Source organism: Alosa sapidissima, chromosome 15 (assembly GCF_018492685.1).
Source record: "Alosa sapidissima isolate fAloSap1 chromosome 15, fAloSap1.pri, whole genome shotgun sequence".
In the NCBI taxonomy this organism is placed as follows: Eukaryota; Metazoa; Chordata; class Actinopteri; order Clupeiformes; family Clupeidae; genus Alosa; species Alosa sapidissima.
This window is the reverse complement of record NC_055971.1, coordinates 8,200,311-8,214,582: the sequence shown is the minus strand read 5'-3', so window position 1 is coordinate 8,214,582 and position 14,272 is coordinate 8,200,311. Positions and strand designations below refer to the sequence as shown.

Genomic DNA, 14,272 nt, shown 5'->3' with positions numbered 1-14,272 from the left:
GGATAATGTATAGAACGCCGGTCATTATTGGGAAAATAAGTCCCGACAGGGCGAACCAGACCCTGCCGTGCAGCGGAGGGTTCTACTTGCCTTGTGAAGAGCCGTGTAATAAGTAAAGATAATAAACACAAAAGGACAGTAATGTTGTAAAAGATATTAAAATGGGTCGTAGTACTGTGCAGTGGATCCAATAAGTCAGCTGACACCCACATTTTTTCTGTGATTCATCAGACTTTAATTTCATGTTTTTACAGTAAAAGCAAGTATTTTAAAAAAAGAAATTACTTTCCTGTACACAACAGATCAACAGGTTCACACTTTTCATTTTCTTGGTGGTCAGTAATATTGTGTCCATTATTCTCACTATTTATCTGTCTACACACCTCCCCCAGGTGATGCAGTCTCTGCGCTATGCACTGCAGCCAGCAGTGAAGGACATCTCTGTCCACTGGAACCTTCCAGATGGTGTATCTGTCACCACTTTGTCTCCTCCACTCAAAGTGCTCTTCCATGGTCAAAGGGCCCTGCTCTATGCCCAGCTCAAAGGAGAGGTGAGAGGACATCTCAGTCATTGGTCTGCATGGAATTTATGTGGTGATGTTGATCCTGAAAATGTTAAAATGTAAATGTGGGGTTTGTAAACCTGATTTGAAATGAGAGAAAACACATTCATCACGTTTTCATGCAGCCAATATATGGTTTCGAATCAGTTTATTGGGAATAAACCGAATATGCGTGTGTCTTGTAAGCACCTAAGCACTAGCCTGGCAAGCCAGACCCACATTAAAATGTAGGGTCTGGGCACTCACCGTTCGCAGTGCTCAGTCCGAGGGGCGGGATAATCAGTTGTCTTTCAAATTCCCTCTGCACGCAATAGGATGCAATAGGATATTTGTTTTCAAGTAGCAGGGAATTCAAGCCAAACCGTTGCAACTCTGCCATCAATCATTATGTTAAGCCCACCAAACGACTCTATACACGATTTCAATGCCTGATTAAGTTTCGATTTCTGGAGCTCACAAGCCAACGGAGAGTTGCTAGACTAGCCCTGGCAGCAAATGTAATTTGCTGCCGCTAGGGGCGCGTCTAGATTTCTAGGCTACCTAAGCACCTTATTCTGATTTGAAATAAACCGAAAAAGGCCATATTTGTTTTACTAATAAACTGTTTGCACACCCTAGCATATGCTAAACGGAATACTGGGTCATGAAAACACCTTAAGCAGAATATGCTCCCATAAAAAAGAGTGTTGTAGGCCTGCACATGCTAAATTCGCACAGAATGCCTATTTGTAGGTTGCGTCGCTGACTCGTTCAGAATAATGTCGATAGCTATGTAAACATAGATATGCTCAAAACGTGACATTGTACTTGTTTGTAAACAGGTTAAATGGAATATTGACATAAACGGAATTTGGGCAATAAACTGATTCAAAACCACTTATTCCCGGCATGAAAACGTGATGGTTGTCTACTGAAGGTCACCCGGCTGTGCAACGCTAACTTATATACCAGTCTGGTGACCTTTTGGAGTTTTGCACTTTTTTAACAAATGTCAAGGAGTTTTAGACAGCATGCCCTGTTTCTGATGTACCACTTTGTCGTGTTCTGACTTCTTGAGAGACACTGGTCTTCTAAAAAGGATCTAGAAAGGTATTCCTTACATGTCAGGGTGCAGACAACATAAATGGCTGATGTATGCTTTTAATATTTTTCCTGTTTATTACACTTTAAGTTCTACATGATATGACACCAACCTCTAACTTCCCTACATCTTCTGTGTGATTCCTGATCTCAGAACGCAGCGAATCCTGAAGGATCTGTGACAATACAGTACAACCTGTTGGAGGAGACGGTCAAGAACCAACTCAGCTTCTGCCTCAGACCCACAGGAGACACAGGGTAAAGATGAGAGGGTTCTTTTTTAAGTGCAATTCAAATGTTGCAGCTGCACGTGGCTTCAGCTTCTGTAACACATTCGCCTGTACCACTCACTGCGACCTGTGGGTCATTTCCCAATCCCATCCCCATCTATTTCTCCCGCTTGCTTTCTGTCGCTTCTCTGTGTGTTACGAGACCATTATTTTTTTCACAAGATGGATAAATGTAATAATGTAATGCTCTCAAACAGACTAAAGAACGGAGTGGTGAAAATAATACAAAAGAGACAGAAAACCTTAGACCTCTTTCGACTACACCATTTGAACCTAAAACTAAAATAATAAAGTGACATACCAACCACCAAACCACCGCCAATGCAAAACTATTTACAAACACATAAAACATAAATTAATCCCATACGAGTCAATTGGCAAAAAGTAGATAAAGCAACAAATAAGGAATAACAAAGGTGAGTGTGGTTCCGACGAAGGCACGTCACAGAGGCATTCGCCCTTTGTGTACTGACGAGAGCGGCGAGGGAAAGGAAGTCATTAGACACAGATAGCTTAAAAAACAGGAGGCCCAGGCCCCTGAATTAACACGCACAGCAGTCACCTGCAGAGGAGCTGAGAGAGAAACAAAGAAACAGCGCAAGCACCGTTCTACTCCCACCGTAACGCTGTGCTATCTAAATAAAGGAACAAGGTTTTTCAGGGAGAGGTTTGATTGTTGTAATAATGTAGCTGATCTGTGTACTCTGCATTATTCACACGACCCCTGGTCTCCCTTCTCCCACTTTAGAGTGACTCTCCACCGGCTGGGGGCTCGGACTCTGATCCGCTCGCTGGAGATGGAGGAGAGGGCAGCAGGGCCAGAGGCGAAGGCCCTGAGAGAGAAGCTGCTGCAGCTCAGCCTGCAGTCTGGAGTCAGCTGCACACACACCGCCTTCATCGCCATCCACAAGGGCAGTGGACAGACTGTGCAGGGACCACTGCTCCACAGAACTGTGCCAACGCCAGGTTTGAGTGGGTCTCTATATTGTGGCACTTATAATATCCCAGTGATTCTGTTCAGGAAAATAACATACAGGTTGCTCTGACATTTTTATGCTTTTATTAGGAATGTTTTTTGGTGCACCTATGGCCCTTTGCTGTTCAATGCCAATGACAATGCCAATGGCTAGAATGGCCCCAATGCTTAAAATGGCTAACATGGCCCCAATGGCTAGAATGGCTGCAGTGCCTGCAATGCCTCCTGGTAAGTATATGCCCACACATTCTCCTCTCTCTTCCACACATTGAAATGCACAAGAAATATTTTGCATTCTAAAACTTTTTTGGACTGCGGATCAGGAAAATCACCTTAAAAACATTGTTTCACATACTGGCTTTTGTTATAGTAAATACTTGTAATTCCATATTATATTGTACAGGTAGTATATTGGCCCTCCAAAGCACGCTTTTGCATGACTTTTCTGTGTATCTTATTATTGGCTGCTTGTTCTCTCAAGTAAGCAGTTTCAGCCTCACCAAACGTGACTTTTGGGTTGGGCTGCAACCATTAATCAAACTATTAAATTAATTGGCAACTGGTTTGGAAATTGGTTAATTGGTTTGAGTTATTTATAAATGAAAATATCTCAATACCTCATTCACTGGTTTCAGCTTCTTAAACTTTAATATCGTCTGCTGTAATATAAGTACAGCAAACTAAATCGATGATTACGTATGTAACTGCGGTTCTATGAATTTCGGATGACCGCCAGGGGTGGTGCCTTCAGCACCTGGATTTCCATCACATGCACGTACAGGTCGAGTGTTTATATAGACAAAGTCACTCGTGACAGGGGTGACGCATGACCCCGCCCCGGTACTTAAGGTGCGCTCACCCCGGAAGTCTTGGCAATCTTCTCGTCCGCCTTCCGAGTGACTGCCAAGCTCTGGCGGTCATCCGAAATTCATAGAACATACGACATTACAACATTACATACGTAACTATCGTTCTATTTCATTTCTACTGACCGCCAGAGGCGGTGCTTTCAGCACCTGGATGACAAATACCAACAGGGTCACGAGGAAGATCTACATACCCTTTTAATGGCTTGAGAGGGTGGCTGTGGCTATGAGGTTCGTGGCCACATTGACCCTATAAAACCTTGCAAATGTGCAAACCGATGCCCATGAGGCCGCCATGCATATGTCGGAAAGTGGGACTTTGTGGCAGCTACACACCGAGTTGAGTGACCACGAACGCGAGGTGGAACCGGTAAGCCACTATCAGAGTAGGCATAGCTGATGGCCTCCAAGATCCACTTGGATAGCCGTTGCTTGGACAAAGCAAGGCCCCGTGTCCTGTGTGGCAGATGAATAATGAATCTGACTGCCGCAGGGCAGCGGTCTTTTCAATATAGGCTTTCAATACTCAAAAAAATGTCACCTTGCCCCAGTTCCTCCCCCTGGGCTGGGGGCTCAAATGCTCCCAGACTGAGCGGCTGGTTAGCATACGTTGCAGAGAAGGGTTTGGGTAAAAATGCCGGGTTCGGCCACAGGATCTGCACTAATTTATATGCCTTAACTCCAATACGGTCAGGCTATATTTTAGTTCTTTTTTGGTTTTGGGGTGTATAACAATATCTGTTAATTTAACAATCTTAGCAGTAAAATATTTTTAGCTAAGAATCCATTTCATATATGGGAGACCTTAGAGATGAGGAAAAACATTGTTGGGTTTAGTTAAAGCCCTTTCTGACTATTTGTCACTAGCCTACTTGAGAAAACGGGTCACCAGACTATGGGATCCCACTGTAACTCCCTCTACCTTGTTATGCCTAGCTGATATTGCAGCTACATACACCTTGATAGTGGATGCCGCCAGTCCGTCATCAAACCGTGATTGTAGAAAACTGAGGATAGTTGGTATCGGGCAACGTGTTGGCTCCTGTCCATGTTCTTGGCACCATTGTATAAAAAGCTTCCACCTATTAGCGTAAAGCGCATTAGTGGAGGGTGCCTGTGAGTTGTGGATAGTCTGTACCACTGCAGGGTCGCATGCCCCTAGCAGTGGTTCAGGTCCTTCAGAGGCCACACCCAAAGTTGCAATCGTGCTGGGTTCAGATGCCAGATCCGGCCACCCAGCTGAGAGAAGAGGTCTGTGCGCACAGGGAGACGCCAAGGCTGTCCGTCCAGCAGGCTGTATAGCACCGGGAACCAGATTCTCCCTGGCCACCTGGGGGCTACAAGCAGCACTTGGTGGCCCACCCGGAGAATCCTCTCTAGAGTGGGTAGTATGAGCGGGAGTGGGGGGAATGCATATAGGAGCTGCTGGGGCCACCCATGCGCCAGTGCATCCTTGCCCAAGGGGCTTGTTGACTCCCTGAGTGAGAACCAGAGGGGGCAGTGTGTTGTGGCTTGAGAGGCGAAAAGATCCACCTTCGCTCTGCCATATTGGTGCCAGATGGCGTGCACCACTTCTAGGTTCAGCCTCCATTCTCCTGGATCGGGGTGTTGTCTGGACAAGAAGTCCGCTGTGACATTCCGTGTGCCTAGGATGTGCATTGCCCTCAGGCTCAATAGCTGAGGGTAGGCCCATGAGAGTAGCTGCTGAATCAGCCTCAGGGACGCTAGAGACCTTGTGCTTCCCTGGTGGTTGATATGGTAAACCACTGACATGTTGTCTGTCCTTATAAGGACGTGTCTCCCTGCTAGGACTGGCAGGAAATGCTCGAGAGCAAGAGCGACTGCCTGTTTATGTGTTGTTCCCTCTGTCGAGGGTCCCATGTGCCTTGGGCAGTTCTGCACTGCCAAACAGCCCCCCATCCGGCCAGGGATGCGTCGTCTCTACCACCTCTCTGCGAGAAGGTATGATCCCTAAATGAACCCCGGCAGTCAGGAATGAACGCTTCTTCCATGGCTGTAACCTTTTTAGGCAACTGGAGGTAACCGCCACCAGTTTGTGCCTGTGGTGCTTTGGATGCAACCCTAGCCTGTTCATCCATATTTGGAGAGGCCTCAAAGAAAGGAGGCCCAGGGGGACTATGGAAGAAGCTGCTGTAAGCATGCCCATCAGCGCCTGGAAGGACCTGAGCGTTAGAGCTCGGCCTCTCCTGAATCGCACTATGTGGAGGAGAATCTCGTCTACCCTCCTCTGAGATGGGGTTGCCCTCATTGTCTGCGAGTCCAGTTCGATTCCAATGAACACCGTCTGCTGGCTGGGGATTAGGGAGCTCTTCCCGAAATTCACAATGAGCCCTAGCCTGGTGTCATGAGCGACTAGCAGGGCTGAGTCCCTTAATGCCTCTGCCCTTGTCTGGGAACAGAGAAGCCAATCATCTAGGTAAGGAAGGATGCGCATACCTCTGCCTTGAAGCGGAGTCAGGGCTGCCGCAGCAAATCTTGTGAAGGTCCAGGGGGCCAGAGAGATTTCGAATGGCAGGACCCAGAACTGGTAAGACCTCCCCTCGAAAGCGAAGCGGAGGAATTGCCTGTGGTGAAGTGCAATTGGAATATGAAAATATGCATCTTTCAGGTCTATGGTTGTAAACCAGACGTCTTGCTTGACGCTTTGTAATACCTCTGCTGTCTGAAGCATATGGGATTTGAATACCTTTAGATGGCTGTTCAACGGCCTTAGATCCAGTATGGGGCGAAGTCCACCCCCCTTTTTTGGAATTAAAAAATATGTGGAATAGAACCCACTGTCTTGTGATGGTGGCCCTAGTTGCTCGATGGCCCCCTTTTCCAGGAGGGCCCGAACCTCTTGGCGTAGGGCCAGAGCCTTGCCCTGGCCCTTCATCACAGTCATTTTGACCCCTTGAAACCTCAGCGGTCGGTGCTTGAACTGGATGGTGTACCCTTTTGACAGGGTTGACACTACCCAGGGGTCTGCTGTATTCACTTCCCAGTAATTGAGCTGTTCTCTGGTGAAGCGTCTGACCGCCGGCCTGTAGACGTCACTGTCTACCTCCTCGCCCCCTCCGACTCCGAAAGGGGCAATATTCAGGCGTGCGTCATTCCCTGTGAGAGGGTTGGTTGTCAGCTGTCCGGCGAAACCGCTCTGGCCTTGTTGACCCCTGTGCAAAGGTCCGCCTTATTGGCTGAAGAGTATCACCCGCCGTAGTGGGCCTCTGTCCCGAACGGATGCACAGCGCAGGCTAGCAAACTGCTGCCTGGTTTGCGTTACCTGTAGGCTGCGTTCGAGCGTTTGCTGTGCGGCAGGCCCAAAGAGTTGTCCAGGAACCACAGTGAGACAACAATCTCTGTAACTCCTCAATGAAAGGAGCTGAAGGAGGCACGCTAAAAGATGCAGTAGAAGGGGCCTGCTTGAAAAAGGCGCTCTGCATACCTACCTGCACTGGTGCTGCATCTAAGCCCAGGCGTGCCAGCGCCAACTTCACAGCGGGTTTGATCGCTGATGTGTGGCTAGCAACTGAGCCCTTCAGTGAGCTGTGTCCAGAAGCATCCTGGGTGTAAGAGCCATAAGACTCTGCATTTCCCAGATCATCCGCCCACTCATCAACTGTCGATAGGCTCTCCACTCCGAGGCCCTGATAGAGAGCACATCCTCCTCTCGGGCATCCCCAGCTGGGGACAGCACAGGGGGCTGCTCTGATGAAGACCTTGAAGCGGCTGCAGGCTGTGCTCCCGGACCTTGTAGATTAAGGAGCATCGCTTTAATCTGAGCGAAAGCCATTTCTTCTACCTTCTGGTTTAAGAGGATCTGGCCTAGGGAGTTTAAGCCTCCTCTTAGCAGGGGCCTCCCGTGTGTCTGCTCTGCGTTTCCGCGCTTTTGGGGATCCTATGCGGCTCCTTGCAGGGGGTGGTTGGGAGTTTAACCCCCATTCTAGTTGGGCTAGCCTAGCAGTCCTTGCAGCTACGCTCAGGCAACTGCAATTCATGCAAGCCTGGTCTGTCAAACCCTGCCTTAAGTGTTCCATGCCCAGACAGCTTGGACACTTATCGTGGCCATCCTCCGGTTCCAGAGGGGCCCGGCAGTCTACACAAATCATAAACATGCCTCAAACAATAGCTTAATTCACAAATTAATGGTTGGCCTATACTACCAACAACCAACAAAAACAAAATCAGAGAGGCTATCAAATGCAGTAGGCTAAACAAATATGCGCAAATAAGGAGCGAACACACACTTACCACGCCGCCTTAGTTTATAAACAAGAAAAAGAAGAGAGCGTTTGAAAACGTGAACAAACAATATTATAAACGTGAAATTAGCACTTCCAATACAAAAGCGGAATTCGCTTGAATTCTAACTCACTTAGGAAGACGTTGCGGAAAACACAAGATCCATCATTAACTCAAGAAGCCTGCGAGACCGTGAAAGCATTTCATTAAACAAAAATGTATTTAAGGTACCCTGAATCGCTAGAAGGCGAAAAAACACCCAAACGATTCCACATAGGTCTAGTTGTCGCAGTAGAGCGAGCTCACTCGTAATGGTATTCATAAAGAAAAGTGTACTTACCGATCATGATAGAAAGTCATATAGACAAATCGCAGTCTTATAAGAGGGCGAGAAAATCGCAGCTCCAACCGTACGGTTTGAAAAGACTCCAGCGTTCGTCCATGAAAATATGCTAACACTCTAAACAACCTGCTTCCACACGAGAAGATTTCAAGAGGTCATTTCCGGGGTGAGCGCACCTTAAGTACCGGGGCGGGGTCATGCGTCACCCCTGTCACGAGTGACTTTGTTGATATAAATACTCGACCTGCACGTGCATGTGATGGAATTCCAGGTGCTGAAAGCACCGCCTCTGGCGGTCAGTAGAAATGAAATAGAAATGTTGTTTCTGACAGTAAACTAAAATGGCATCAATTTAGCAACAGCTGCAAATTAAGCACTTTGACAGTATTATAAAGCCTATGACTGCACTTAAAAACTACAGGGGCGTTCACGGCAGGAACATAACGATAACTACAGCCATAACGGTAAAGGTGTCCACACTGACCAACAATAAGAAACGACTCTCTTTGTGTTGATGAATGTGATGGATAAAATTTGATGGATTCTGATTGTCTGTCAGCTTTTTATCATTCTCAAAATCGCTCTGAAAGTTATCCCTAACATTATCATTTTCCATGTAGTTTTTGTTATAGGGCTCTATTTTAGCGATCTGAAACGCACAGTATGAAATGGATGGTTTAAATATGTTTAGGGAGTGGCCAGACCAAAATCGTTATCTTGACAGCGTAATAAGTTCGCCAGACTCCAGACACATTGTTCTTATGTGTTAAGGGTTGTTCTTATGTTTCTTAATCATGGGTGTGTTTTGGGTGTTAAATAAAAGACTTAAGAGATAGAGTGTGCGGCGACCAAGTTTTTTTTAGTTAATTTTTCCTTGCCAGCACCTCGGAGGGTGACCATTCTTTTCGATATTTATGTGTTTTGAGTGTAACAAACATTAAACCAATGAGAGTGACATCTGTCATTGCCATTAAGAGTAAGGAACGCAACATGAAACAGCGGGTTGGTATTTTGACAGTCAGCGCATCTGAAAGAATCTGCACGCGAGACTGTGTGCAACACCAGGATTCCACTAAACCTTGCTTTACTAAAACGTGTGTGACTAACAGAGTATAGCCTACATGCATCTGCTCCCATATTATTTGAACTCATCCAAACTGAAACTAACTTCACTGTGGTCTCATAGTCAACAACAAAACAATTTTACACTTAGTTATTTACTTTCACTATTGACTGACAAAAAAACACTTACCCCAATAATGTTCATCACTGCCTTGGGTGTAAGAAAGGAACAATACTTGCGTTGCGCTTGCCACCACATTGCGCCGGGTGTAAGATAGGGCCCATAGTTTATGTGTGGACGTTGTCATTCATATTAGCTAAAACAATATTTTTTTACTGTTATCGTTCTTGGTGTAAACGACCCTTAAGCCTTTTAGCTCTATGTTGGATGAATAGTAGTCACTAAGACAAACCCTGAGCTCCTATTTGTTGTGCAACATATACTGTTAACCCTAGAGCATGATGGCAGATTTGTTGTCATTCCATATGTTGTCAAACATGTTAAGATCAGTTGCTTTAGCATTGCTACACACATTATCAAAAGTTCCCTCACTTCCTTAGTCTCTGTTAGCTATTAGGCCAAAATACATGTATGATTGTGTCACAACTCCCACACTAAACGTTATTTGTACATATTTTAGATAGATAGATAGATAGATAGATAGATAGATAGATACTTTATTGATCCCCAAGGGGAAATTCAATATTAATTTTGTGTTCTATAGTAGGCTATATAAAAATGTGTTTGCGCATGTAAATCCAGTCTCTGCATTGTTAATGTATCAATGGGTTCATAGTATTTTATTGAATTTTTTTGCAGTAATGATGTGCTGTGATTCTATGGAAGATGATGATGAGATGTTTGATGGGGTTCAAGGTATTGAAAAATAGTATTGCGGCAATATGCCATATACCATTTCCTATGTGTTGTGTGTTTTTTTGCTTTTATTTTGATGTAGACCTGTAATTGGCATCAAAGTCATGTGGGCATAGGTGGTCTAACTTATCTTGCTGCCTTTTTTCCATCTGAATGAATGTCTTGGCTTTTAGAACCAGAGTCTCCCCCAGATCCCCTCCTTCAGCTGATCTCTCTCCAGAAAGCCTCGGGGTCATGGGAAATGGAGTCCTCCATGGCCAAGGTGTTGAAGAAGACAGATGATGAGTTAGACAAGCTGATGCCAGTGGGGGTAAGGACAACAGCGAAGTTAAGGCTCAACAGAATCCAGGGAAATGCTAGTTTGACAACGATAGACATGACATTAATAACTGGGCTTTGGCTGTAGCAACCAACCATTTAGAAGTAGAACTAGTAATAGAAATTTGTCCTGTACGTTTTAAGAGTTGGTGTATGACCGAAAGAAGTTCTATAAACAAGACACCCTTAGCGATCAAAATGTGTAAATTATATTAGCAAATTTATGCAACACAAGAGTAGTTTTCTGCTAAACCATTTTTGCATTAACAACGAAATAGCTTACAGGGACATCAAGTCAAATGAATAGATATTATTATTATTATTATTATTATTATTATTAATGTTTATTTGATATAGACATAGCAATTACATTGGACAAACTAGATGCTTTTAGCACAGGTACTAATTCGCAACACTTGTCCATAGGCGGCTTTTGAAAAGATAGAGCAATTAAAATATCAAGAAAGGAAAGAGGAAAAACCAGACAAAGATAGAAAAAAAAAACAGAAAGGAAAAAAGAGATCAGAGAAACAATTTTCAATGTAAGGAACATAAATAAGATACAGAACAAATTAATTTTAAACCACTGACAAGACTCAAAATAGCATTAGACTTTGGAGGTAGCGTTGAGAGGGTCAGTACAGACAAATCGAGGTATTGTAAACTTTGTAAGTGCACAGAGAGTTTATAGTAAGGAGGACTGTTTATGAAGTCCGTGCATTACTTTAGCTCGTCTTCCGATCACCGCTATCTTGCGGAAAAGTATGTACAAATCGTTCAACTTTGAATTATTCCTTTAATAGCACTCAAATAATAGTTCGAAGAACTCCCAAGCAATATGAGGTCAGTGGCTTAGTCTGGGCTAATACTAGCCTATGTTTGTTTCCCATTTGCAGATCCACCTTTGTGTACTAACACCAGAGGGACTACAGAGGCTAGACTAGAGGACCGTGAGAAGCAGTTTGCTGAGTTTGACAAAAAGTTTATGGGATTAGAGTTAAGGATGTCTGATTTTGCCTTTAATTATTTATCTGTTAGGCAAAATATTTCACCCTAGAACATCACGATCAAAGAAACGGCATTTTACTGGAGATTATAAAGCTATTTCCAATTGATAGTCATGACGGTATATCTGTAGCCTGGAAGGCAGCCCGAATTTAACCCTGCCCACAAAAGTTGAGGTTGGCATATTCGGTCTGGAGTTGTTCATTTGAGAAGCCTGTATGCTACGTTGAAAACTGTACCAATCAAATCGTCTGGGCGGGCTTTATATGATGATGGACAGATGAGCAACTGTGCCTAATGATTCAGGTCATGCATCACCTGAGCGTGCTTCAGTTGATAAAAGGCTCTCGCTAGAGAAGCTAGGCGTTTAGATTTCCCCATTGCATATTGCACAAGATATTGACAGTGCAATAACTTTGAAAAAATAAACAAACAAAAAACAGCGATTGAGGCATTTTATTTATTGAGGTATTTTCCACTGCATCGATTGAAACACGCCCCATAATCACGTCCCAATCATGCAGTACCAGACTCAAATTCTGAATAGAATGAAATGTTATGTTAGAATGTCAAGCTAATATATCTGTGTTTAGGCATACAAGGTTGATTAAAGGTAAACTGCCTTTTTGTTTTTTGACTGACTGACTTGACTTGCTGACTTATTTTTTGTGTTTTAGGTGGATAAGGCTGTGTGGGCTACAGTTCTGGCTCTGATTTGGCTCTATGGTTTCCGCCTGGATGCCCGGGATGAATGGCAGTTTGTAGCCATGAAGGCAGCATCATGGATTCAAGCTCAGAAAGGTAAACTTTCCTTCTCTCAGTTCAAAGGTGTGTGTGTGTGTGTGTGTGTGTGTGTGTGTGTGTGTGTGTACTTGTGCTCACGTGTGTCTCTTGTGTTGCAGTGGACTGTGTGTCTCAGTGTGTGCAGGCTGGAAATGCTCTGCTGGGATGTCAGCTGCAGCAGAAGACTCTGGGCCTCTGAAGACTTCACCACATCTTGCCTCATGTGTCTTAGAGCTTATTGGCATCACATTATCTTTCATTTGCTTCTGTCAACATAATACAATTAATATGCCCTCATGTTTTTTAAAATGATGTTTGAGCTTTTTAACCTTTATTTGAACAGTGATGAAAGGAAATGAGAGAGCAGTGCAGACAGAGGTGGGCACAAAAATACAAACTGCAAATACTTGCTCATGATGTGTAACATAATAAAATGCAAAATACTGGTGTGAAAAAAATATATTTCATTAAGATAGAAATAATTAGATATTTGAAAATGCAAACATATGCACACATACACACAATAATCTTAAGTCTATTTGATTACTGAAAGGTCATCACACCTGTTTTGTTAGACCATCTAAAAAGTTTTTGTTAGACCATCAGTTACATTGTCATTCTCCAAGGGATAATAATGTGAGTAGACTGGTCTGCTGTAAAAGTCTGTGAAGCAAAGTCTTGGATCAGTTGCACGTGATTGATGTGCATCTATCCAGAACTTTGCAGCCTACTCCTTGTCAATTAGGCAACGATGGTGATAGAACATAGGGCACTAGGAACTGACCTTGGTGAGCGGCTAGTCTTTATCTGAGTGATGAAGGATCTTGTCTCATTTGAGAACAAAATATTTTTTTTATTAAGGGCCGAATTCTCCCATTCACGCCTAAGTCCTTAATTACATACTTCTAGTTACGCACATTCTTGAACAATTGATTTACCTTGCTTGTTTGCAAGATGAGATTATAATGTTTACTTATTTTACCTAATGTAATGCCATTTTAGTATGTCAAGCATCAGATCTGAGACTGGAATGGAACTACATGTTCTCAGGACTAGGCGTACTGCCGACATCAAACGCAATATGCTGTTTCACCTTGTAGTTGCACTCGACTTGATGATACAGCCCTCAGAAATGCTTAACAAAAAACGTTTGATGTTGATGGCAGAATGTGTGCAGGCTGAAAAGTGTCGTTACATGATTTTTTGCCTAAAGCACATATGAGAATGTGACCAATCAGAAAATAGTATTTCTGAATGATGAATACATACAAAACTGCAGCATTCCCCAACACCTCCACTATGGAAACATGGAAAAATTGCCAGAGACTATACCAATACATTTTACATAACCACCCACATTGGACTATTGATTCCATCTTTGTGTTGACATCTATAAGACACTTTGCATTTCCCCACTCCTATTAAAGTTATTTCTCTCTTATGGCATGCTATCACTTGCTTTCACCCTGATCAATGCTCATTTTATTTCACCAAACTGAAGTTTGCAAGTCTTCATTTCTATCAGGGTAAGAAATACGTTTGTCCTAGTGTCCCACTGTGGTGTTCCACTATTCACAGAGACGATGATACTGTATAATCTACATAGTGTAGGTTATGGAGGCTAAGATGATAGTGGAAACACTGACGCAATAAGGCAGTTGCCTGCTGTTTGAATCGGATCTATGGTGTGACAGTTGGTAACTTAAGAGACTTCCAAGGGGAGAGTGTGACAAACAACTCTGGCAAAACAATTCTTTCTTCTTCTGACAGAATACTACTTGATAGAAGGGCCAGTAGTCAGTAAGTGGTGCACTGTATTCTACTGAACTGTAGGCTACTGTACTATACTTTACTAGCCTACACTGCC

General features: G+C 43.9%; 1 protein-coding gene across 3 annotated transcripts in view; it reads left to right on the top strand.

Moving 5' to 3' along the window:
* Positions 1–14,272, top strand: part of LOC121683616 (von Willebrand factor A domain-containing protein 5A-like) — a 75,415-nt gene that overhangs the window by 7,025 nt on the left and 54,118 nt on the right. Inside the window, exons 12-19 of one of the 3 annotated variants that reach the window (XM_042063314.1) lie at positions 393–551; positions 1,798–1,901; positions 2,682–2,899; positions 3,000–3,137; positions 10,243–10,299; positions 10,473–10,609; positions 12,300–12,423; positions 12,525–13,846. In XM_042063314.1, coding sequence (XP_041919248.1) covers positions 393–551; positions 1,798–1,901; positions 2,682–2,899; positions 3,000–3,137; positions 10,243–10,299; positions 10,473–10,609; positions 12,300–12,423; positions 12,525–12,604 — 1,017 coding nt within the window. In that variant the 3' untranslated portion in view covers positions 12,605–13,846. Of the gene's footprint in view, positions 1–392; positions 595–1,797; positions 1,902–2,681; positions 2,900–2,999; positions 3,138–10,242; positions 10,300–10,472; positions 10,610–12,299; positions 12,424–12,524 lie in introns of those variants that run through there. The other 2 variants (XR_006022853.1, XM_042063317.1) reach the window with 2 other exon arrangements.